The sequence below is a fragment of the Bactrocera oleae genome, chromosome 4 (genome assembly GCF_042242935.1).
Source record: "Bactrocera oleae isolate idBacOlea1 chromosome 4, idBacOlea1, whole genome shotgun sequence".
Lineage (NCBI taxonomy): Eukaryota > Metazoa > Arthropoda > Insecta > Diptera > Tephritidae > Bactrocera > Bactrocera oleae.
The window spans coordinates 72,048,326-72,072,399 of record NC_091538.1 but is presented as its reverse complement, the minus strand read 5'-3'; the positions used below and the strand labels follow the sequence as shown (position 1 = coordinate 72,072,399).

The window sequence follows — 24,074 nt, the reverse complement described above, 5'->3', positions numbered from 1 at the left end:
GTTGTCGCTTGTAAAATATTTTTTTATTTATTTGTATCAACTTTATCCACTAAGAAACTTAAATCGTGTCCATTTGGCGACTTCGCTTTCGGTCGTTTTAAATTAGTATTTATTTATGCATGTATTTACAATTAAACTTTTCAGTCCACATTTTTAATGTACAATATTTGGTTATATTATTTCAAACAAAATTTATTTAAAAACTTATTTTTGGCGCACAAGCTGTACCACAATAATATCAAATATATATCAGATATCTTATAACTTCCATGATATAGCATGAAATTCAATTCAATTCAATTGGCTATTAAAAATGTATTGCGTACTCATTCAATATCGTTATTGTTTGTTAGCTATCTAGCGCCTATCATTTTTAATATCTAAAATAAATATTCGATCTCAAATATACAAAATTATAATATACAGAAAGGAAGTTGATTGTGTAATATCAGGCCGCACGTTTCCACTGCCACACTCCGCTCACATTAGTCAACACAACTCTCCGCAAATCAAAAATGGCAAGGTTTACGCGCAAAACTTTTCGGCGCTGTGCATTTGTATGAAAGCTTCCAAAGCCTTAGGTATGAAACCCTGATATTTAAGCTTGTGGAAGGCGATGCAACGTGAGGCGATGCATTTGAGGGAGGTTAACGAATTCTGGTAGCTTAGTATTAGATTACTAATGCCAGCTGCAATAATTAGGCAAGCGCATTAATTTTAATTTAATATATTTCTCATTGCACACCGTTATTTACCTGCATTACCGACTCTTGCTGGCGTCAAGCCATTCGCATTCACCGCGTCCAAATGTGCGCCGGCGTCCACAAAGAGCTTCACAATCTTTTCGGCTTGTACTAATACGTGTGGATTGTCGCGTGGGGACTGAATCTGAAAATATGTAGAGACAAGTTTGTATACAGTTTTCAGAGTGGCAAATAGTTAGCAACTTACACTTGAGACGAGCGTATGCAGAGGTGTATTGCGATCACGGTCCACAGCTGTAACGGAGGCGCCAACATGGACCAGCAACAATGCGGTGCGGAAGCAAGGGAAACTAGCAAAATATACAAAACATTTTAATTACATGTAATGAGGAGAGAAATATTGTAACTTGTGGCATTTACCGGCATATATCACTTGTGTAGAAATCATCAACCGGCGTTACGCCATTCACAGCCAAATGTAATAGAGTCTGGCCATCTGCCAGGCGAGTATCGCATTTAATGAATTTCAATATCGTTGAGTATAATTGTTCGATTTGTGGTCGCTCTATGTCGATATTGGTGTGCGCTAACAGTTTCGTGATGATCTTGATGAGGTAGAGGGCAGTGACGACATTCTGTTCGTTTTGATCCTAAAACAAAAGAGATTTTCGAATTATATGCAAATTAGAGAGAGAGAGAGAAAAGGATAGCGTGAGCTTTTACCGCCAACATCTGCGGCACATCCTTGGGTCCCGGATGAACTATTTTGTATTTATTGTTTTCTATTTCCTGCTGACACTTAACCAACACAGACAAAACAAGTGAAAGATCCAAAGTTTGTTTTTCCAAGCGCAAAATCTGCGAGAACAGCTGAGCAAAACGCAGCAAGTCACGTTCAACCGAAACCTACAAATACATGCAATTTAGATATGTAAATGGAATGAAGCCGAAATCAGAGGTCTTACATTGTTGATCATGCGCAGATCGATAGCATAATTCCACAGCACTTGACACTGTGCAAAACGTCCTTGATCGGCCATTACCGCACCACGATACACGATCGGCTGCGGCAGATCCGGATAGTGTTTACCTAAAATACGTTCTCGTATCGTCAACGCCTCCATATGTATCGAATGATGATTCAGCCGTATGGCCTGCAGCTCTGGTATGTTCTCCGTTTCGAACCAATCGTCATAGGCCGGAACCGGCGCCATGACGCGCTTCCGTATTACCTTCGGTTCGTCCTCATAGCGCATTTCCATAGCACGCATCATGTGCTGATAGGCTTTCGTGATGTTGTAATTATCCTTATCGTTGGCAAATGAGGCACCCATCAGCTCGATTGCCGTTATTGTCTGTGACGACAAATTAAGACATGACATTAAATGAATACTAACCAATAATTTTGCGTGAGAGCATACACACCTCTTCTTTGGTCATTAGTCCAGGGCGTGATATGAACATTTCCACTACCGCTTCGTGTGTCCGTTCGGCGGCTTGCAGAACTGGCGTCAGTCCGTGCTCGTTTTTTTGCATGCGAGCACCATGGTCGAGCAACAGGCGACACGCCTCTAGATGACCGCACTCGGCAGCGTAATGCAATGCGGTGGCGCCACAAAGCGCCTGCTCATTCGGATTAGCGCCGTTCTTCAGCAGTGTGTCCACAACATGAGCGTGTCCCTTGTAGGCGGCAATCATAATAGACGTGTTGTTGTAGGTGTTGGCCAAATTCACATCGGCGCCATGTTCAATTAGATATTTAACGATATCCAAACGCCCTGAAAACGCGTCAGAGTTAAATCGTATAATGAACGCTAGTTTATTGTGGGAGTGGCGCGTGGTGCGGTCAACTCACCTTCATAGCAGGCGGCACGAAGTGGTGACGATTGTGCCTTTGTGTTGTGATTAACATCGGCACCACGCTGCACTAACATCTTCACCACTTGCATGTGACCCATGCCCGCGGCAACCCAGAGCGCGGTTGCGCCATACACCAGCAATCCGTCGAAGACAACGTTGCACTCGCGCTCTAAATCGATGTCGAACTGAGTGAGCAGCGTCTTCACGAATGTCACATTGCCCATCATGGCCGCCATGGTGAGGGGTGTAACCGACTGCCCATCGACTTCATCGAATTTCTGTAAAGGTGATGAAGAAAGAATGCATTTTATTATAAAGGTGGATACAAAGAAGCGACATTTCATATGTTCATACATATGTATATTTGTAAATATGTACGGTAATCTACAAGGCAATCACTTGCTACGTATTTATATCCGCAAATGCCGTTAAGAATTTACCCTATAAACAAATGACTTACGACGACATTTCATACAAATTCCGTCGTTCTTCGGCCAGCACGCAGTTTTCGGCCGAAACACACGAATTTAAGTGCGAATTTTATTAAGAAAAATAAACAAAGAACATTGATGTACGTAGGTGTATGTGTAAGCATGTAACAAATCATCGAAAATTTGTATTTTGGCAAACAAAAAAAAATAGTATTTAATTTTATTTTTTTATACCCACACATGTATATGTACGTATACAAGAAAATCTCATGAAATTGGGCCTGTTGGGAAAGGTAAATTTGGATTTCTTATTTATGGTCTATTTTTCATGTTTTTTATGGTCTTTAACCCGGATAGCTTTTAGTACCTTCTACAAGTTCCGATTTAAGACATTTATGATGTTTGAATTGGGTTTAAGACTTTTGCAAGCATCTCTTTTGTGACATTTACTCAACAACTATACTAACTAAATAATTGCATTCTCGATAAAATGGCTTTATCGATCTTTATAGATCAGAAATTTTGCATACATCTTTTTCTACCCAAGAAGCTGCTCATTTGTCGGAATGGCCGATATCGGAGCACTATAACATATAGCTGCCACACAAACTGAACATTCGGAATCAAATTCTTGTATTGAAAGCTTTTTCATTTGACGAGATATCTTCACGATAGTTTGGAAAGGATCATTATCTAAGATAATAATGGAATCTACGAAAAAATTGTTCGGATCTAATCACTATAGCATATTGCTGTCATACAAGCTGAACGATCGGAATCAAGTTTATCTAAAAAACATTTTGTATTTGTGAATTGTATTATAGCTTCAGAGCAACCGAAGTAAACTTTTTTTTTTACAAAATTTTGGACCTTTTCAGCTATCAGTTACTTTTTTTGTTAGTAATTAAAGAGTTTATATTGATTTTGATACAAAAACTAGTTGAGTTGGCATCAATTTAATTTAAAATTTCGAAAGCTTTTGGTTTTTTAATAAATCTTTATAAAATCTTCTTCAAATTGGCTTGTCAAAGTTAAAATTACGGCGTGAATGTAACTTTAAAGAATCCTTCTATGAAATGGAATAGAAGTTCCACACATGTAAGTTGCTTTAACTAGAATATACCGTTATCATATACATTGCGAATAGAATGCGTGTCTTTATACACATACATACATATATGCAAATGCCCAATTAAAATAAAATTAAACATGAGCATGCTTATTATGCGGACTAAAAAAAAATCATGGGCAAGGTTTACGCTCTTACTTTTTCTTCGGCACCCTTCCCACCACTTACAAAAGAAAACCAAAGCAAAGCAGGCACGCCGCATTTTGGCCAAATGTCTATGTCTTTCTTTCATGATCACCCTCAGAGTAGCGTGGCATCTACTCAGACGAATAGGCCTCAATGACCGACAAATTGTGTATTATATGCATATGAGACATACATACTTGCCTGATTACTGATGCTTGCATCTCTTTGTCATGTGTAGGCGAGAAATGGACATTGCAGCTCCAAAGGCAATGTTGGACCTTGTACATATTACTGCATACATGCATATGTATATATTTTCAAACTGAATGATTCACATATGTATGTATATAAATACTCACTTTCATAGGTACAGCTGCAGTCACAATAATAGCAGCACCTAATGTTTTATAACTTGAATAACATGATGTAAAGTATGGCGGAAATCAGAGCTGTATAAATATAAGTAGGACTGTTAACAAAGACACAATTCCAAGCTAGTAGCTATCTTTATTGAGAAGAGCTCTCATACTATATTTTCTATTACTTTAACTTTGTTTTATTACTATTATTTTCACCGCAGCTGTATGTGCATATCCTGATTACTGTTGTTGTTGATCCTGATTACTCTTTTTAAGTGGTTTCCTCTCTCGTTTTTCTTAGACCTAGGCAATGATTTTCGAAATTTTAGCATACATTGGTCAACAAACTGTTATCTTGGACGAGGTTTAAATTTTCTGTGAGTCGCGCAACATCTAATGTCCCAATAAAAGCCACTTTACCGAAACACTGCGATCAAGCTTACGGAACGCCCTTGAATGCTCTCTCTCAAGTAGACTTTTTACTGTATTACAACAACAACATGTTATCTTTATCAATAGTAATTTCAAAGCTAAAACATAATTTTGCATATTATAGCGTCTTCGCTATTGTCCATGCAAATAATAAACTTTGAGTAAATCTTATATACATATACATGTATGTGTGTATTGTCGCATTTGGTCTTATCTAAATGAATTTTAAAGTGATTTTTGTTATTTCAAGTTAGTTGGCTTCCTTGTCAGATGTTTTACCTCAAGCTTTGCAATAGGATAAAATAAGAAAAAAGCCGCCACGTATGGGAATGACAGCCCACACAAACAGAACGTTTTCTTCGTTCTTTGTTTTCACTCTTTTTGCGATTTATTTTATTTAAATAAAATTTATTTCTTAATTTGCAAACGGATAATAAACGGCATCTCACCAATTCTTTGCAATAGAATGCAAGCACAACATGAACACACACATAGTTGTACTTATATTTATAATGTGTCTAGGCGTGTAACATTTTCCGGATATTTTTGATAATTTCTAGTGTAGATAATAAAGTCCGCAGTCTGTTGTGGATACATCGTTAAGCGAGTATTTTCGAATGTGTTTATTAACACGACATATTGTACATATAATTAATTACATATACACATACATATGCATACATAAGGATGTAATATTTTATATTCAAGTCACTTTTAAACATCATTTGTTATTGTTATTTTTTGTTTTTTTAGTTATAGATATTAAACTCAGCTGCTTCGAAGGTATGGTCTAAACATAACACATAAATATTTCACTAAAACATGCGGACTTTTTTGTTTTATATGATTCGGATTCATTAAGTACGGAAAACCCCTGATAGCAAAACTGAATCCATATCTAACGGCAATAATCTTCTGTTTAACTAAGCAAGTGAGGACTCTTCTGTAATGCAACAAAACTCACCGCAGGATATGAAATGTAGGATGAAATGGGAGTCGTACTAGTGCCCCTCCAAAATTTTGCACCCGGCCAAGCCGACTCAAATAAACGTTTTCGCGTTCTAAAAAATTAATTTTAATTAAGAAATAAACATTACAACTTCATTTTGATTTTTTAATCACTTCAAATTAATTTTAGTACCGTATTCGTTCTGAATTCATTTTCTTCGTTCCGTTCGTACAAAACTGTCACACTCTGCACAAGGATAAAAAGCCAACTGTTTTAGTCTACGCATATCCTTTGTGGAGTTGGGAAAATTCAATAACATTTTGTGAGCGTGCGCTCGAAAAAATTTACACATACAGCATGTTTATATAACTACATTTCACGAGTCCTTTTGCCAAAACATATGCTTTATCCTGAGCCATCCACACAAAGCGCACTCTCCCTTATTTTGCATGCGACCCTTGTGGCATACCCCATCTGCTACAAACACACATCAATATATGCATGCTGACGCTCAGCTTTGAGAATGCATACGTCTATTAATATGACTCGAAAGGACTTCAAAAGGTATCACTCGGTCGGTGGAAAATTTAGAATTGACTCGTGTAACCTTAAACGGACAGCTGATATGTTATTTTTTACCCCGCTATGAGTACACGAGAGAGCAAAGCATCTGCTTCGGTACTAACGCATACATACAAGTGTGCATTTCTGGAGCGCGTGTCGCTTTTATTATTGTATTGTATTGTAGAAACACATAATGTTAAATAATATATAAAAATTGTGTTATTTTTTTTACTTTTTATTAATTTGTATACATTGTTAATGAAAATCTTAAATAGTATACCTAAATGTAATAAAAACTTTTCACATACATTCATATATGATATTGTAAAATAAAGTTATAGATTTGTAAGTTCTAAATTCTATGTAAATTAATAAAACCACTGACTTTCGCGTTATAATCATATCATAGTTACGATACAGATTTTTATTTACTATGGTAGCATCGATCCTTCATATCCATTGAAGCTTTGCTCTTCTTGTATTGTTGTCTCGTTGTCAATGGGTTCTTCGGTTTGCTTATTAGCCTTTGTAATTTCAAGCCGTTTTTGCTGATTACGTAAATTTTTTCTCATATGATTGTGAACATAGTTAAAAAAGAGCATTGTACGTTCCATGAAAAATACCGCATCCATGTGATGAAAACGCTGGAGGAAGCATTCTACAAAACAAGGGGCACCCATTGGGATTATAACATCAATGAATAGCATTTTATGTAAATACCTCGGAATATATCTGTAAATATGTAATTTTTAATGGCCCGTTTTTTGCAGCGACCATTACCCCTGTAGGAGTAACACTCAGCAGCTTCGTTTTTCAAAATACTACGCCATATATGTTTGATATATTTGTCTGGTTCATCAAAATGCCCTTGAAGTAGCTCAACTCTCTGTAAAGTTAATTTTACTAAAAATAAAAATAATTGCTTTGAGTGAAATTTTGCAACCACACACCAATTGATCACACTGATCTTCATCTTCTTTGAAAATAGCATTCCAATCTTCAAACAGTTGTGCGGTTTTGAATGGCTGTGTAGGCAAGACTGGAGCTTGTATGTTAAAAAAGTCCAATATAGGACGACTAACTTTGTTAACAGTTTTAATCTCGACGGGATCCTTAAGCTCATCTTTACTCCTCCGCAAATTTTTGGATCTGGAGGACTTTGTATCGCTTTTCAACTTGATACACTCAGTTTCGCTTTCACTGTTATCATATCGCTTAAATTTCGACGCTGGCGAGGATATTGTCGGGCTACAACTGCTTTCCCTTTTCAAAGCTGTGCCACTGGAGGCAGAGCCTATACCGTCGGTAACCTCGCGCCTCAAATCGACAATTTGTTTTGTTAATCGGTGGAAAAGTTTTTCAAAAGATTGACGCATGGTCAAAAGCTCTTCCATAACTTCATCGCAACACTTGCAGCGTGGATTTCCGCTTGATCTTGGCATTTTTCTATTTATATAATTTTAGCAAAATTTTAATAAATCAATATTATAAGCATTTTTTCTGCATATAATTTTAAACATATGACCATAAATAATTTTATTTGCACTAAACATAGTTATGTTTGATATTAAGGAAGCTTGATTAGAACAAAGGAAATTTTTCTTATAGGAAACCAATTTAAATTTATGTATTTCAGAAACTTTTTCCTTCCATGTTTTTTTTGAAAATATTTGAAACTTAATTAAATTTAAACACACACATATTACTTAAGTTGCTCCTAAACCATATAGGCGCAAACGAAGAGCCAGTAGTGGTCTTTACACCGGCATTGTGAGAGTGGAAAACCAATAGCCGTACTCTCAGACTTAATAAGTTCATTAACTATCACACATTTTCCTTTTAATATAAAATGCATATATGAGAATATGCATATGTACATATTAAAATAATATGTATATACCTATATATGCACAATGCATATGCACTTGAGTCTTTTAATTATATGTATAAATTCATTGTCTTTTAGACAATTATCTACCTAATTCGCAAATAATATCAAATACATTTTTAAATTCATAAATGCTTTTAGCACGAGATATTCGTATAAAATATTGTTAAAATATACACAAATATACGAGTGTGAACATCTATTATTTTACCGATAAAAACTGATTTCAGTAACTTATTTGCAACCACTTATTTCCAAGTTCCCAATATACCAACTAGTTAAATATCCATTTCTTTTCACTTATAATTGGATCAGTATTATTTTCTTTTGCATACAACCTCAGTATTGATTGTGAATATACGAAGCAATCTCTATTTTTCTTCAGTATTTTCTAATGGCTTATGAAAACTGACATCCACTTCTAGTTCTCATTCCCTTTTCACGCGTTCTGTTGGCAACATATGCGTTGCCAACTATGCCGACGATTAAATAACACTGTTTACAGTAATTTTCCGACTGTAAAGTTAGAGGCTGTTTATAGCTAATTTTGGGTTGCTAAAGCCGAAAATTATAGTAAAATTTTCATAACACGTGACCACCACTATTATTTACTATAATGAGAAAAATAACTGAACGTGATGGAAAATTTTTGAACTCAAATTCATAATCAGGGCAAGTCAAATACCACACATACCTATTGGGACATCAGTCGAAAATTTTACTTCAGATTTCTTGAGTAGTGTAATTAACCGGCTGCAACACCGTACTGTGAGATAATATTATGATATATACATAGATTTCTCATAATTGAACAATAATATATTTTTGATATAAAATTTAAATAAATTTTTTACATAGGAGTATTTATTAGACAACAAAGAACCCATATGCATAGGAATGTGTTCTGTTTTCACTTGAGAATATATTGTATGTAACTAAAAATATTTTCTTAAATAGGTTACATATTTCTGAAAAATCAACAAGATATTTATAAGTTTGCTGATATTAAAGTTTAAAATCCTTTTGGCGCACTATGCAGCAGAATGACATAAGGCAGGGTCAGAATGGGTAATTCCGTAGCGGAAAAGTATGTAACTGACAACTGATTTGAATGTGTGCATTTATATAGAGAGAAACTGATTGACAATGCGTACTCTACCGGAGAAGAGTCTCTCAACTTTTTGTATACGGTAAATACGGAAAAATGGATTACAAATTAATCGAAGTGCAAATGCATCTTTGTCTGTACGAAAAAAGTAAAATGTAATATTATGCGAAATTATGGACGGTAATACAGAACAGCTGACTTATGTTTCCTTGCGCAACGTATTCGTTGTGGTATATCTATACGCTACTTAAGTCAATTCATTCGCATATTTATCCCTCTTCGACGAACAAGTAACCATTCTGACGCCGCCTATAGTTCATTGAAAATATTACATTATATGTAGATGGCAACGCGATTGTTTGCCAAATAGAATGAATGGAAGAAGAATATGAAAATAAGCGAATGTGTCGGGAAATCGTGAGAGACTAAACAAAAACGTGTGGAGATTTTGAGCGGGTTCCAAAAGTAAATATTGTGAGCCAAATATCAAATATAACACATTTTTTTACAATAAGTGCATATTATAGAATACTCGTAGTTTCATTATTACAAATAAGTAAGAATTTAAATATAACTGATCCCATCTCTAGAAAAGATCCGTCGTAGAATAGTGAGTATATGTTTATGCGTAATGAAGCGTGTGCATTACAATACCTAATTTAAATATGTATATAAGTATATGCACAGACGCACTTATTTATAAATGCTATACCCTTGATGCTGAGTTGCTAATTTAATTTAATTTCTTTACTTTTTAGTTGAAATGTCTATTATAAGTGATACACCACGCTGTAACTGTTGCGATGATGTTATGGAGGAGATTGTATCAATGCGCTTGAGTTTTGAAAAATTATTTTATCGATTACGAAAAGAAATAGTTGGACTGAAACGTGAAGTTATAGATGTGTTGGTAAGCAATTCCGAAACAAAGGTTTCATCACCCTCAAGTGAAACATTAAAGGTATTAGAATCGGATATGGCTAAATGTAGTGAAAAGTCTACACATACTGTTGATATTAGCATAAGTGACACGGAAACTGAAAGCTTGCAATCGAAGAAGGTAAAAAAGTATACCGATTCAAAAGCAAGAACAAATAAAAGTGATGTGGAGATGGAGAGGGTTGAGCCGGGTTTAATTGTAGCCACAGCGCGACCAGTTTTGGATTTTTTTAACATACAAGCAAGAGTCATGCCCACACAACCATTTCGAGATGCACAGCAGTTTGAAGACTGGAATATACTTTTAAGAAACGATGAAGATCAACGCGACCAGTTGGTATGTATACCTAGCACAATAGTATTATTACCTTAAAAATAACTCACATTTATCTATATAGCGGGTGGAATTAATGCAGGGTAACTTTAAGGAGCCAGAAAAATATGTTATACAAACTTGGCGTAATATCTTCCACAATGATGCTGCTCATCACTATTCATATAGAGGAACTGGCCGGGATAAACGTGCAATTAAAGATTATATATTTACAGATATTTTTAAAGGTATGTGGACGGTTATCAATAAATACTATTTTAATAATATGTCTTACATACCACCAATCTCACTGCAGAGATATTTTTACAACGCTTTCATCACATGGATGCGGAATTTTTCATAGAACGAACCATGCGTTTCTTTAAATACGTACGGGATCAAAGGCGTAAAGCTGCACTAAAACAGCGAAAACTTCAAGAAAAACCAATTGAAGCACAGAGTGAAGTACGAGAGTCAATGGATGATGAATAAATAACGTAAAATAATATTCAGTCTTGCCAAAGCAAAAGTATATATGTATATTGCACCTAATTTTTTTTTAACAATATAACATTTAAACTTACCTGATTGTAATTATTACGCATTATTTGTGCCAAATATTGTTCGCATATTGTAATTTATAAATAAGCATACAATATTGTAATCATATTTATATTAGATGACGGGATACGCTTTTAAAAATAAAATGCATTTATATACACATTACTCGTAATTGATATTTTATAAATTTAGATATTAAGCAATTCGATGATGCCGCTTTTGCATCTAACTCATCTCTGCTAACTTTTTACAATGGTATTGTTTTGAAATTTTTTGATTGAAGAAGAAATCAAAAAGCAAGTAAAATTTATGAAAACAATACTCTAATTATAAATAAATGAGCAATGCTTCCTTTGACAATTATTTTATAGGCACATTACCTCTTTGTCATACCACTAGTGTCTATTATTATTAAAATTTTGTTAAATATTCAGCGTGATATAGATCTGTTTATTTGTCTTTGATTATCACTTTTACGTTCTCGAATACAAACACACTTAAGTACAAGTGAAAAAAGATTATTGCTCACCAAATTTACTAAATAATTGACCAGCTCTTTATTGTGTATATCATTTGTGGCAGCCAGCAGCCTTTTGGCATGATCCAATCTGGCGGCGTAGTAAATAGTTATAAGTAGAGGCGCATTCACTTTCTCCCCCGGAAAATGGAGCTGTACTTCTTCAGCTAGTTCTTCCATCATAGCGATCGACAATGCACGCACTTCGTTACACATAGAAAAATATGATCACTTGGTTTTATTAGACCAATAACACCAAAATAAAAATTCCGAATTTGCACTATTTTTTATTTTTTCTTTCTATTTGCACAGGTTAGCACTTTGCTATATATTGCGTTTTTATTGCTATATAATATAAATTACACGCACTTTTTATATGCCTTTTTGCATACTCCCACCCATACTTTTCTATTAGTTTTCACAATGATTTTCCGACCGCAGCTGTTTGAAAACTGGCAAAGTTCGGGAAAATATTCATAGAACTGGCTCAGCTGACCAGATGTAGAGTTGCCAATATTTCAAAATAATTAATATTTTTAGTATGCTACAAAAGTATTTGAGCCCCAACGAATTTGCTTACGTAGCTTTGTGATATATGTGCAAATGTATGTGCATACCCATGTCATGATTTCATTATCTAAAGAAATAAAACAATATACCCTAATTAATACACAATTATCTTACGAGTAGATATATTTTGTAACATAAAATATTTCTGAAGGAGACAGTAGTAAAAAGCATATGTGCTACATACATATGAGCAGTGGCTTTTCAAAAGGTGATTTCCACATCTTAACTTATTTTTCACAAAATGAGACCGAATACACACATTTAAAGCTTTTTACATAGAAACTATCTCGTTTATATTAGCACTAAGAACAAGACTGCACCAAGGATGACTTCATCCTTGACTGCATACTTAGTTATAAAAAAGATAAAAATGTAAATATCCGTTTTGAAAAGACACTCCTCATATATGTATCTCAATCAAACCTATCGATCGCGATGTAATCGCTCCAGTCCCCAATGGCCACATCGGAACCATATACGGCAGACCAAACTTTCTTTGGATATAAGAATGGCTTTGATTAAAACTGATTTTTGAATTTTTATTTCAAATTAAGTACAAGAAGTCACAACAAAGTATTATCAAATTTGCTTTTCAAACAGAAACAATACAAAAAAATTTACGAATATTTGTTTTTTTTTTTTTAATTAGAACTCGAGCGGTTTTGTGTTGTATGCATAAAGAAACTTATGTGTGGAAATGCAATAACATTTCAGTGTGTTCAAAAATAGTTATGTCCATTTGCGTTTCATATGCTTTTCAATGCAAATACTAGAACAATAAGGGCACATGCAAATCGGCTATGCCTATTATTTAGAAATATGTTGATATTGGCGCTTGCGTGAGGGATCTGATCTATACTAGTTTGTTTATTTTATCATTTTCTGTTGTAGCAATTACTTATTTTTATTTTTAAGTTGAGGTGAACAGTTGTTGTTTTTGTTTTGTTATATTTTTTTAAATTTTCGTGTAGGAAGCTCGTTTAAATTAAAATGTAAGTGGAATCTATCGAGTGCCGATATGATTCTAATGAAGGATTTGAGTAGGTCATTTAAGGATCAGCTTTAAGATTCCTTGATTTTTGAAAAATGTTGTAAGCGTAAAAATAATTATTATATGGTAACTAACCATTATTGTTCTCAATAATAAATGTTATATGTTTTAACAATAAGTCAATAGTATTTTTGGTTTCTCCCGTTTTTCAACTAAATGAGTCTTGCATTAAACTAAAAACGAAAATATTCTCCCATCTCCACAGCTGGTGGCTTAACGATGCTGAGCAGGCATAGATGATGATAGGCAATTGCTTGCTGCGAATCTAAATTCAATTAGGCGGTATATGGTGAATTCAAAGCGCAACTAAATAGTTGCTCTTATATTACTTCGATATGATCACGTTTTCTTTTTGGGGCGATCTCATATATTTGTATGTATATAAATTCCATAATTTCACTTGCATTGCTGCGGCAAATCAATCCAATTTACTGGTATTGACGGCATAAATCTCAATAACTCAATATATGTGAGAATGAATATTCAATTTCCTTCCTTTGACTTTTTCGTAAAAATCTTACAAACTCATTATATGTATATGAGTTGTTGTTGCTGCATTTCAAAAGTCGAGCTTCTTTCATTTAATTTTTTCGTAAAAATTTGGTGATTAACCTAAACACACATTTAAAATTTTTTTATTCACAGAAATTTTGAGCAAGGAGTTTACGGAACCGGCTCTCTTCTATTAACTTCCTCGTACCTCCTCGATTATATTTAGTGAGTTGATATTTTTTCTATTTAACACAAACTGCAATGCACCAATCAAATCTTTGTTGCAAGTAAAGCTTTTTTGGTATTAAATTTGAGCTAAAACTGGAAGGAAAGTTATTTTAATTTAAAAGCTTAAAATATATTTTAACAAATTTATAGTTCTACATATGCTAATCTGTTTATATCTGTTAAATATAATTATTAAGACTGGTGAAGCTTTATAACAACAGTTCTACAATTTGTATGATTTACTAAACAGATTTACCTGCAGTTGTAAACATGTTTGTATTTATATATGAGTAATACATATGTATGAGTAAAAATAAATTGAGTTTGAAAAAGTACTAGTTTGTATATTTCGTGTGTACATTTTTTTTACAAATACTTCAAAATAAGGTAAATATAAATAATATTTTAAGGATAATAAAACACATTTTTAAACGCACCTTTTAAAATTCAAAATTCCAATTTGTGCAAATAAGTTAACAAGTTTTCGAATTCTTTTAGAATCCTATAAGATGTCAAACTAGAATAGCTAACATTTTGTTATATAATTATACTTTTTTCAACTTTTGTAAAACTACAAGGCAAATGCTGTGATAGTTGCTCTTCTGTCACCGATTAGTCTTGACAAAAGCGTGATAATACATTAACAAATTAATATAGTACTCAGAGCAGGAAAAGGAAAAAACCTATGTAATTATTTAATTAACTTCAGTAATCAATTGTTTTAACGTTATCTACAATTGTGTATTGTAGCTGCAAGCGTTAAGCAAATGTTTACGATTTTTTCTTTTTTCCTTCAAATAATTCTGTTGCTGCCAAATACATGTATGGCTAATCCAAAATAATGCATATGTATGTGTGTATTAAAAAAATAAAATAAAATCATCAAATTCTAATTAATTTTCACATTAGTAAATATTTCTGCTATCTTAAAGGTCAATTATACATATAAATATTATATATGTGTGTTAATACGCTGGCTAAATATGTTATTAGAAAATATTACTTTTTTTGTTGCAACAGCGTCTGCGTAGAATTCATTTCGATCAACATTGATGCTTAATTGGTTACTGCTGCCGTTATGTTGTTTGTGTCGACGGCGCTTTGTAGCTGTGTTTTTAAGGAGTTATTACGGGAGCGGGGGTTACGCTTACCGCGCTGAGGCTTGCCACCGTTAGGCGGAGATGGAGATTTAGTTGTAGAATCGGGCAGCAAGCCGGCCGCGACTTGTTTGTCGCCACCTGCGCCTTGTTCGCTACATGGTCGAGCACTATTGCTGCCGTCGTTTTTAATGTTGCGTACTAAAGACAAAAAAAAAAAATATATATATTATATTCAATTAATACAAGTAAACGAAACTCATTTGGATATTACCTCCGCGTCTATTTCGGCGACGATTATTATTCTTAACAATCGGCTTAATAGTCGTTTTTATTGGATCGAAGTAACTGTCAAATAAATCGGCCAACTCCGCCTTATCTTCTGCCTTGAGCTCCTCAATGACTTGCAGTATTTCAGAGAGACCCTCTTTCTGTTTCTCACTCCAAATTTCATTCAGTGTTTGCAGGTCGTAACCCTGTTCGGCAAGTATAATGCGAAATTTGACAGCACGCACCCGATGGTAGAGTGTTGTTTTGAAGTAGTTCAAAAACACCGGACGGAATGAATTTTGACGCTCTAAATTCTCATTTTGAGTCTGTAGTTCATTCAAATCACATTCGATGGGCTGTGCATACGTTTGCAATGCGGTGAGCAACTTCTCTAATGCAGCAGACGAATCAATGGGCACCTTTTGTTCTTGGTTGCTCAACTGCAGTGCTACTTCATATGCCAGTTTAGCACGCACACTAGCATTGCCGTCAAACAACTCACGCTCTTGTGTTGGAGCGCCCTTATTCAACGACTTTTGGGGGCTCTGACTCTCGGCCGTCCCAGTCGTTGAGCTTATGTTCTGGTTTGCGTCGCCATCGGAAGCATTATTGTTTATCTCGAGTGTTTTGGCGCTCAGGACTTTAGAAAGTTTGCGCAATGTATAGTGTTGCAACGATTCGTTGGCATTGGCTTTGGCCAAATTAAAACCATTGGCGAAAGATTTGACAGTGTTGAGGAATCTATCCAGCAGATTGTACTTTTTAAGCGACTCCAATATCATATATGGAATGAATTTGCGTTCCTCATGATAGACTAGAATGATACCTTGCGATGCTGCATCTTTGGCTTTAAGCGCTTCCAGCCAATCAAGAAAATCTTTCAAGGCAGCGATTTCCGATTTGGACTTGATAATCTGTGCAAGGCCGATGTTGAAAATTAATTACTCAATATTAAAAAATTAAATAAAAAATAGATAACATTATTTTACATTAAAAAAATATCTTTAGATTCCCAGAAATATTGACCAGGATTGCGAAGTTCGAAAATTTTGGATTAAAAATTTAATTTTCAATTATTAATTTGATTTGGGCTGAAAATTTAATAATAAAAATTGAAAATTTAATTTTTAATTCCAACCATCTTGGATTAAAAATTAAGAAACTCTTATTTATTAGAACCTGGAACGAAAAAGGAAAAAAGGAAAAATTTGCATATTTCTAACTGAAACACTGTAACTAAGATCAATTAAATATATAAAGAGACAATAAGAGCTAAACTATGTTGATAAAAATAAGCCTTGATTTTCAAAAGATAACCAAAATAATAGAACATAAAGAATGCAAACGCGAAAAAATGCCATTCTAAAACAATTTCTTTTCCCAATTTTTAATTAAAAGCTAGGCATAAAAAACTTTCAAGTTTCCAATCCGGTACTTTTAATTCGATTTTTGGGATTAAAATTTTTTTATTTTTCAAATCGTTATTTGGAAACAAAATTTTTTTTTATTTCTCAATCCAGCATTTGGGATTAAAAATTGGAAGAATTTCGGAATTACAAAATAAAAAAAATAAATTCAAACGAAGATATAATGACTTGAGATCGATCCCTTAAATATTTAATTGCCTTACCTTATATGTTTGCATTGATTTCAGCATACGATAGAATCCGATTGAGATCACACGTACTTGATGACGTTGACGAGCGGCAGGATTCAAGTTCATATATGGCATAATATATTGTTCAAAATGATCTTTTGGAGTATATGCGGCCAACTGGACGATCTGTGAGAGAGAAAGAAAACAAACATTATTTCCATATCTACTTAAATATTTTAAGTTATTTCTCATAAAAGTACAAAAACAAATAAATAAAAACAGGCAAAGGTCATTGACTTCTAGTCAAGGCAGAAAAGATGCAACAAGTATTAAATTGGAAAACAAAGTTGAATATAGAAAAGAAATTGCAGTTATAACTACACAAACAATAGTGGACCCACCACAAGTTCATGATTTCATAACAGTAAAACGGATTAGGTGCAAAACGGAGCAAAATAATCTTTTGTGTTTTAATTTCGATGTTCACTTCCCTTCCACTGCTTACGGGACATTGTGCAGATGTGAGCAGATACTAAGGAGTTGAGATGACATCAAAGAAGTATGAACAGCATGATTAAATTATTAGTTTATTATTAAATCAAGGTGTGACCGTGTTTTACCTCAAATAATTGTTTGCGGGATTTTTCGAATTTGATTTTATGCGTTTTATGATGTATACTTACTTCATCGATGAGACGACGTCCCGTTGTGTCAATATCGATGCCCACCATAGTGTATTTGCCCTTGGTCAAAGTCTTGCCCACATTGGTTGTATTGACTGCGCCATTGGTGATTACTCCATTAGCGGCGCCCCCGACTGCGGAACTTACTATGCCGTTTTGGCAAGCATTTAATGAAGCGACCATTTTGCAAAATTTCCAATAAAAACAATCCAAGCGAAATCGGACTAATTCGAATAGTTAAATGCGCTGGAAATAGAATTTTTTTAAAAAAACAGCAGAAAGTTCTCTAATTCAAATACATAGAATAATATAATATTAACTGATTTATCATTAGATCGTCTAAAATTATTGGAGAAATTCAAAAACACATTATTTTTAGTTGCAAATATTTTCGTCTAATTAACTTTGCATATTTTCTTATATAATGTTCTAATGATCTTTTGCATTTTACCTGAAGCAGCTGAACTCCTTTTTCTCTGCTAACAAAACGAACTTTTCTGAACGAACTGAATTGAAATTTTTTAAATTTCGATGTTAGTACCTCACGAAAGACAATTAATCCTGTGAATGTACAAAGTAAATCAGAATTTAACAAGTATTTTTCTAAAAACTCTCAAAATTTGAATAGAATTGCAAAACTCATTTTTTTTGTATAAAATACTAAAGTATACTTGCTATAATGAATAAAATTCCAATGGTAGAACTTTAATATCGGATTTATTTCGATATTGCTTGTGGTCTGCGCAGCTTGAATTCCAATTATCAAATAAACTAGTAAAACTCGGTTGCAGCCGTTGGAAGTGCGCTTTGTGAGTTCGTTATCAGTTAGCTTTGTTAAAAACGCAACTAAAAAGGAGGTACCTACTAAGAAAACGAAGTGAATTAGCAGGTTAATCGAATAAAGCAAGAAAAAAAGTTAACTTCGGTTGCACCGAACAAGTTTCTGGCAAGAACTTGATTTAGATCGGTCAGTTTGTATGGCAACTATATTATAGTATACATTTCTTTGGACATTGTAGCAATGTTTCGCATACTAATATATGCCAAACTTCAGGAAGATATCTTGTAAAATTTAAAAGTTTTCTATACAAGGACTTGAATGTGATCGGTCAGTTTTCATGGCAGCTATATGCTATAGTTGTCCGATATCGGCAGTTAAGACAAACGAGCAGCTTCTTGTTGAGAAAAGGACATGTGAAAAATTTTCAGATCGATAACTCAAAAACTGAGGGATTAGTTCGCGTATATACAGACGGGTATGGCTAAATCCACTCAGCTCGTCACACTGATCATTTATTATATATATAGATTTTTTAGGATATCCGACGTTTCCTTCTGGTGTTTCCAGCTTCGTACCAAATTTAATATAAACTGTTCAGGGTATAATGAAGTATCAAAGCGGGTATTTTTAGTAGAGTATTTTCCTGCGAATACTGCTTTTAATTACATAAAAACAAAAACCTCACCCAAAACGGTACATTTCCCGGTTGTTTTGAAAAACAAATTTCTGTTGCTCACATTGTTGTAATATTAACCAGAGAAAATATTGTCATTTATCTGTGATCTTTTTCAAACGAACTATTTATTGTTCGATTATGGTTTTCGCTCTCCAAAAGTGCACCTATAATCTCGACTCCCTGGATGAGTGCAAGTCATCATCAATACAAGTTCTTAAAGGCCTAAGATGGTATTAATGCCTAATATAAAATAATTCCATGCTGTTGACGATTTGAAATTAGGAGTATCGTGAGAACAACATTCTAATACAACTTGTTCACTGTAGATTTGATATCTTTTATATTTCTATCGCCACAGTTACTTTCTATTGGGATTACCGCTAAACACTCACCTTGATGTGGCTAAATTGCTTGACTTTGCAAATTGCCTTATTTTTATATATTCTAAACTAAATGATCACTTTTGAATGTAATGTCTTATTGCAGGCGTTTCTAGGCCACGATGCAATAACCAAAAAAGTAAAAACTCTAAAAAGACAACAAATGTATTCTAGAAACGGTTGCGCACCATACTCACGCAACTGATAAGAGAAAAATTGGAAACAATAGGGATATGGCAATATCTACAACTGATGTATACCTTTCTCCAAATGCAGAATTCCCGAGTCATTTCGCAAAGGTGAGTGTAAATATAAAACAAAATCAATTTAATATACAAAAAATTCATAGTAATATTACCATGAATTTTTGTGAGCGATATTTTTTCTGCTATTAACTTCGTTTCCACAAATTCTCAATCAAAACACATCATTTCTATTCTTAAATTTCAGTTTTCAGTTTTTTTAAACAAAGTTTTCATTCAAAGCTGTGGCAACTCTTACCCAAACCCAAAGGTGGTGAAAAGGTGAAGTAATATTTTATTTTAGCCTACTGCTTTATTACTTTTGTTGTGCTTACCATCGCCATCCGCGTTTTGTTTTGATGTGACATTTGGCGATGAAAGCTGAAATCAGTTGTTATTTAATAACATAAAACAAAACTGTGCTCAGCACACAGAGCAAAATAAGCGAAATTTGTTGATAGTCGTATAATTAAGTAACTATTGTCTCAAAATACATTTTTATTTAGTGAGTTATATTTGCATAAGTAACAATAACGAACAAGCACGCCTACAACACGCTGAGCGTGAAAAAGATAAGCAGACGCCGCTGAGTAGAACATTAGCGATTGTCTCAAATATTTGTTGATTGACACAAATAAATAATGTTGTCTTTCATCAGACGAAAACTATCGGAGTCGGACTCGGGAGGCGGCAACAATACAACGCTTTCGACAGCCCGCACGGTAGACAATATGCTCGCACAAAAAACAACTAAAATGTCTTTGGGCAATGAAACCATACCAATTGGAGAAGATGCTTTGCTGCAAGAGTTGGGCTATAAAAACGCAAATGATCTCCAAGAAACTGTATATGGTAAGCATTTTCTAAAATTTTAGTTTTAATTTCGTGCAAGAAAAGTGTTTACAATAATTGAGTGTTGTTGTAGATGTGCTTCGGACAATAAGAGATCCTGAAAAGCCATGTACGTTAGAAGATCTGAACGTTGTCTATGAGGAAGGGATCATTGTGCAGCCGTCAACAAAATCAAATGTATCTGTGGTATGTTTGAAACCGTATCTTACTGCATATTTAAAATTTAAAGAATTATGTAAATTCATTTGTTTTTTGGATCGATGATGAATACCGTTGCTTTAAAGTTTAAACTGTAAATATGAATAAGTGCGCATGCAGGTAGTTTTATTTAAAAACCTATCCGCTCGCTACAACACTTTGCTCCATTATAGCGTGTTAATAAGTTTTCTTCACACAGGTCCGTATTGAATTTAATCCCACTGTGCCACATTGCTCTTTGGCCACACTCATTGGATTATGCATCCGTGTTAAAGTCGAACGCAGCTTGCCGCATAATATTAAACTGGACATATACATTAAGAAGGGCGCGCATACAACAGAGGATGAAAGTAATTTGACACATGTTTTGCTTTAATATTATGCAGAATGCTTTAAAGTAATTAATTCTGTTTTTTTTAATTTTTTTATTTTGTTAGTAAATAAGCAAATAAACGATAAGGAGCGCATTGCTGCCGCTATGGAGAATCCAAATTTGCGGGAATTAGTGGAGAATTGTATAAAAGAAGAAGAATGAAAAATGACTTAAAACAACTCTAAATAAAATTAATGTAGTGTGTAAAAACGGTTATTTAAAGTAAGAAATGTAACACAAAGTAATTAAGATCAACAAAATGTATACATATGTATATTTATATTTTATATGTACATACAATTTTTTAATATACTACGTTCAAAAGCTGGTTATTGTTAATCTGTCTTTAGAGTCAAAATTTTATATTTTTAAATTTAATAGCAATTTCTTTTCAGTTGAATGTTTTTTTTTTTTATATGGTTGGGACATACATATGTACAAATAACTGTATACCTTGTATATGCATTAAATATTTTATCAATGTAGTAGGTATACAAAAAGCGCCAATTTACAAATAGGTGTTTTAATATACTTAATACCCCATAATTCTCAGCCACAGCTAGTGCTATGCTAACATATGTACATACAAATGAGTGAATATAGTGTATGCACATACATCAGTTTTGGCACGAGCTGCTGATAAATTAACTTTTAGCTCAACATTGTTTATATTGTAGTCGACATTTAGTATCTGTGCTGTCGATATAGCCATTTGTTCAGGTCCTAACTGATAAGAGCGGTTCGTGTGCAATTCCAATATGGGCAATATATATATATTTATATATATATATGCCGGTCTCTAACTATATACAAGTATAGTAATTATCTTTGAAAATATTTTTAGTAATACTATATCATGTGTATGTTGATATATATCTGTGGTTGCGTTTACATTTGCTATAGTTGTTATCATAGCATAGTATGTACATACTTGGATATGGAAGATACTTCGTAAATATGTATTTAAATTTTGTTGCTATATTCATCTGACGCTATCCAATAACCAAGACTGAAAGTGTGGATTGATTAGACAATAAAAACTCTCGTTGACCCCATGTTAAGTATACAGAAAATTTGACTACTTACTGATCCAAACATGGTCGGAATAACTGCCCTTGGTAGGATAAAATCCTGGTAAATTCCAGTACCTTAGAACCGGCTGTTGTGGGAATTAAGCTCAAGTTGCCTCGCGAATCTAAAGTGACCCTTGTTGAACTTCGTTCTGAATACTGTATCAGGTAACATTCTTACTTATCCATAATCGACCCCGACATACCAAATATATGTCCTGCGTGCAATGAGTCTCCGCATGACACTAACTACCTCTTTGCATGCCCAACGAAGCCCTTTCCTCCAACAAACATTTCCCTATGGTCCGACCCCGTCGAAACAGCTCGTTTCCTGGGCCTCCCGTTAGATGACCTCGACGACAACCAAACTATAACTTATCATCCAAGCGGGGACTAGGTAACCGTTACAACAACATCAACAGTATCTTTTTCGTTCGATAGTCGGTTCTATGTATTTCTCCGCCTAAGACAGTTAAGAACCCTGTTCTGTAGGGAGGATAATCTACAGGCATGCGCTAGGCGAAGCTGTTAATTGGAGGTTTTAATCTCCAGAGGCAAATTCCCTCTACTACCATTTACACTGGTCATTGTAGGCTTATGAAGCACAATTTCAACATGGGTATAGTCTCTTGTGCAAACTGTCGGTTCTGCGAACTAGAGTCCGAAACTCTGGAGCACCTACTTCTTGATTACGCAGCAATCTCCAGACGCTGGAATAAGGCACTTGGATCTAAATATTCGGATAGGAAGCACATTGCATCAATGACGCTTAGTAAGATCCTGGAACTCATCAGAGTGCTGGGCTTCTATTTCTATATTAGGAATATTTTCTGCCGCTACGTCAATAACAATAATATTCTCTATTAATTTATTTTAGTTTACTGCTAACCCATCATAAAATTGAAGTCTTGTTACATAGTCTTCGTCTCGGCTTTGACAAGTTTTCTCATACAGACTACCGCCATCTCCGCGAAGAGCTCGATCTCTATTTTCAGGGCGTTGTATACTACGACTCTTGAAAACAGCCTTGTAAGCAGAGTTATTCTCGAGTACCCCGGTAAAGGATCGAATAAAACGAATGGCATTTTTTACAAATATCTCGTTGCGGTCTTCTAAGCATATTAGTGCAATTCTCTTTTTGTATAGTAAACGGTTTTGCAAAAACTTCAAAATAGAAAGTTCAAAATGCATTCTAGCCTACACATGCACACATGCATACAATAAAATTGCAGCGATTTAGCAATTTTAGTCGACGTGGTCGAGACGTAGCGTCAATTTTCTTTTGCACACGAAGCCCATCACGGTACAAATAACAGTAAAAGTAATAAGAAGTGCAGGAGAAATAATGAATATTACAAATGACAGTGGAACTATATTTAAATGAAGATGGAAGCGCCAAAACGGTACAAATTTGCTAAAGAAAAATTTACCAAAAGCTTTTAACATAATCAAAGGATAATGCAAAACCAGCCATGTATGAGTTAGCGGTTAATGGATTCCTGGAACAACTGAAGCAAATCACAACGACCAGACCACACGGACTGGCTGCAGTTGTGAATTAATCGAGACTAAACGATTGCAGTTAAGTGTGCAACAATATTTCTTCTGGTTGCGCGTGTGTTTCCTTCGATACT

The 24,074-nt window shown here is 34.3% G+C and overlaps 5 protein-coding genes across 12 annotated transcripts; 2 read left to right on the top strand and 3 right to left on the bottom strand.

Annotated features, from left to right (window-relative positions):
- Nucleotide 1: 1 nt before the first annotated feature.
- Fem-1 (protein fem-1 homolog B) lies at nt 2–12,342 on the bottom strand. Of its 2 annotated transcripts, XM_036367390.2 has the most exons (10): nt 6,183–6,286; nt 6,006–6,102; nt 2,560–2,842; nt 2,130–2,482; nt 1,670–2,059; nt 1,428–1,610; nt 1,125–1,354; nt 952–1,054; nt 756–888; nt 2–689 (listed from the first exon to the last, which is right to left on the bottom strand). In XM_036367390.2, exons 1-10 carry the CDS (start codon nt 6,200–6,202, stop codon nt 526–528), a joined length of 1,956 nt encoding a protein of 651 aa, XP_036223283.2. In that variant the 5' UTR covers nt 6,203–6,286; the 3' UTR covers nt 2–525. The 2 variants fall into 2 exon arrangements, with proteins under 2 accessions (XP_036223283.2, XP_014103207.2); XM_014247732.3 differs by lacking the exons at nt 6,006–6,102; nt 6,183–6,286 and adding an exon at nt 11,893–12,342.
- On the bottom strand, nt 6,769–8,918 carry LOC138857079 (uncharacterized). Of its 3 annotated transcripts, none has more exons than XM_070108512.1 (4): nt 8,781–8,918; nt 7,505–8,000; nt 7,275–7,440; nt 6,769–7,212 (listed from the first exon to the last, which is right to left on the bottom strand). In XM_070108512.1, the coding sequence occupies exons 2-4, from the start codon at nt 7,994–7,996 to the stop codon at nt 6,986–6,988; spliced, it is 885 nt and encodes a 294-aa protein (XP_069964613.1). In that variant the 5' UTR covers nt 7,997–8,000; nt 8,781–8,918; the 3' UTR covers nt 6,769–6,985. The 3 variants fall into 3 exon arrangements, with proteins under 3 accessions (XP_069964613.1, XP_069964612.1, XP_069964611.1); XM_070108511.1 differs by having other exon boundaries at nt 8,654–8,876; XM_070108510.1 differs by lacking the exon at nt 8,781–8,918 and adding an exon at nt 8,254–8,448.
- Nucleotides 9,911–11,489, top strand: LOC106627605 (uncharacterized). Of its 3 annotated transcripts, XM_036367401.2 has the most exons (5): nt 9,931–10,015; nt 10,078–10,160; nt 10,309–10,826; nt 10,888–11,050; nt 11,119–11,488. In XM_036367401.2, exons 3-5 carry the CDS (start codon nt 10,314–10,316, stop codon nt 11,292–11,294), a joined length of 852 nt encoding a protein of 283 aa, XP_036223294.1. In that variant the 5' UTR covers nt 9,931–10,015; nt 10,078–10,160; nt 10,309–10,313; the 3' UTR covers nt 11,295–11,488. The 3 variants fall into 3 exon arrangements, with proteins under 3 accessions (XP_036223295.1, XP_036223294.1, XP_014103266.1); XM_036367402.2 differs by lacking the exon at nt 10,078–10,160 and having other exon boundaries at nt 9,911–10,015; nt 11,119–11,489; XM_014247791.3 differs by lacking the exon at nt 10,078–10,160 and having other exon boundaries at nt 9,931–10,024; nt 11,119–11,489.
- Nucleotides 12,343–12,963: 621 nt separating the features above from the next.
- Nucleotides 12,964–18,709, bottom strand: exu (maternal protein exuperantia). 2 transcript variants are annotated; one of them, XR_004977429.2, is made up of 7 exons: nt 18,544–18,709; nt 18,320–18,429; nt 17,869–18,114; nt 17,219–17,371; nt 15,593–16,502; nt 15,225–15,519; nt 12,964–14,314 (listed from the first exon to the last, which is right to left on the bottom strand). XR_004977429.2 is itself a non-coding variant. In XM_036367397.2 (6 exons), exons 3-6 carry the CDS (start codon nt 18,049–18,051, stop codon nt 15,278–15,280), a joined length of 1,488 nt encoding a protein of 495 aa, XP_036223290.2. In that variant the 5' UTR covers nt 18,052–18,114; nt 18,320–18,429; nt 18,544–18,709; the 3' UTR covers nt 14,545–15,277. The 2 variants fall into 2 exon arrangements, 1 of the variants encoding a protein (XP_036223290.2); XM_036367397.2 differs by lacking the exon at nt 12,964–14,314 and having other exon boundaries at nt 14,545–15,519.
- A 1,014-nt stretch (nt 18,710–19,723) lies between these two features.
- Nucleotides 19,724–21,728, top strand: galla-1 (cytosolic iron-sulfur assembly component galla-1). 2 transcript variants are annotated; one of them, XM_036367403.2, is made up of 6 exons: nt 19,724–20,004; nt 20,156–20,229; nt 20,606–20,799; nt 20,873–20,985; nt 21,197–21,347; nt 21,435–21,728. In XM_036367403.2, exons 1-6 carry the CDS (start codon nt 19,939–19,941, stop codon nt 21,530–21,532), a joined length of 696 nt encoding a protein of 231 aa, XP_036223296.1. In that variant the 5' UTR covers nt 19,724–19,938; the 3' UTR covers nt 21,533–21,728. The 2 variants fall into 2 exon arrangements, with proteins under 2 accessions (XP_036223296.1, XP_014103304.1); XM_014247829.3 differs by lacking the exons at nt 19,724–20,004; nt 20,156–20,229 and adding an exon at nt 20,346–20,420.
- Nucleotides 21,729–24,074: the final 2,346 nt, after the last annotated feature.

Coding starts and splice junctions, on each gene's coding strand:
- LOC138857079 (XM_070108510.1), bottom strand. CDS start 8,372: ATGAACTTATTAAGTCTGAGAGTACGGCTATTGGTTTTCCACTCTCAC. Junction 8,001..8,253: donor AGGAGCAACTTAAGTAATAT/GTGTGTGTTTAA, acceptor TTATATAAATAG/AAAAATGCCAAGATCAAGCG. Junction 7,441..7,504: donor AAGATCAGTGTGATCAATTG/GTGTGTGGTTGC, acceptor TTAACTTTACAG/AGAGTTGAGCTACTTCAAGG.
- LOC106627605 (XM_036367402.2), top strand. CDS start 10,314: ATGTCTATTATAAGTGATACACCACGCTGTAACTGTTGCGATGATGTT. Junction 10,827..10,887: donor AAGATCAACGCGACCAGTTG/GTATGTATACCT, acceptor TTATCTATATAG/CGGGTGGAATTAATGCAGGG. Junction 11,051..11,118: donor ATTTACAGATATTTTTAAAG/GTATGTGGACGG, acceptor ATCTCACTGCAG/AGATATTTTTACAACGCTTT.
- Fem-1 (XM_014247732.3), bottom strand. CDS start 12,096: ATGTGTAACGAAGTGCGTGCATTGTCGATCGCTATGATGGAAGAACTA. Junction 2,843..11,892: donor TCAATTATTTAGTAAATTTG/GTGAGCAATAAT, acceptor TCACCTTTACAG/AAATTCGATGAAGTCGATGG. Junction 1,055..1,124: donor TACACAAGTGATATATGCCG/GTAAATGCCACA, acceptor ATATTTTGCTAG/TTTCCCTTGCTTCCGCACCG.
- exu (XM_036367397.2), bottom strand. CDS start 18,051: ATGGTCGCTTCATTAAATGCTTGCCAAAACGGCATAGTAAGTTCCGCA. Junction 17,372..17,868: donor GACGTCGTCTCATCGATGAA/GTAAGTATACAT, acceptor TCTCTCTCACAG/ATCGTCCAGTTGGCCGCATA. Junction 16,503..17,218: donor AATCAATGCAAACATATAAG/GTAAGGCAATTA, acceptor GGCCTTGCACAG/ATTATCAAGTCCAAATCGGA.
- galla-1 (XM_036367403.2), top strand. CDS start 19,939: ATGGCAATATCTACAACTGATGTATACCTTTCTCCAAATGCAGAATTC. Junction 20,230..20,605: donor AACCCAAAGGTGGTGAAAAG/GTGAAGTAATAT, acceptor GTCTTTCATCAG/ACGAAAACTATCGGAGTCGG. Junction 20,986..21,196: donor CAAAATCAAATGTATCTGTG/GTATGTTTGAAA, acceptor TTCTTCACACAG/GTCCGTATTGAATTTAATCC.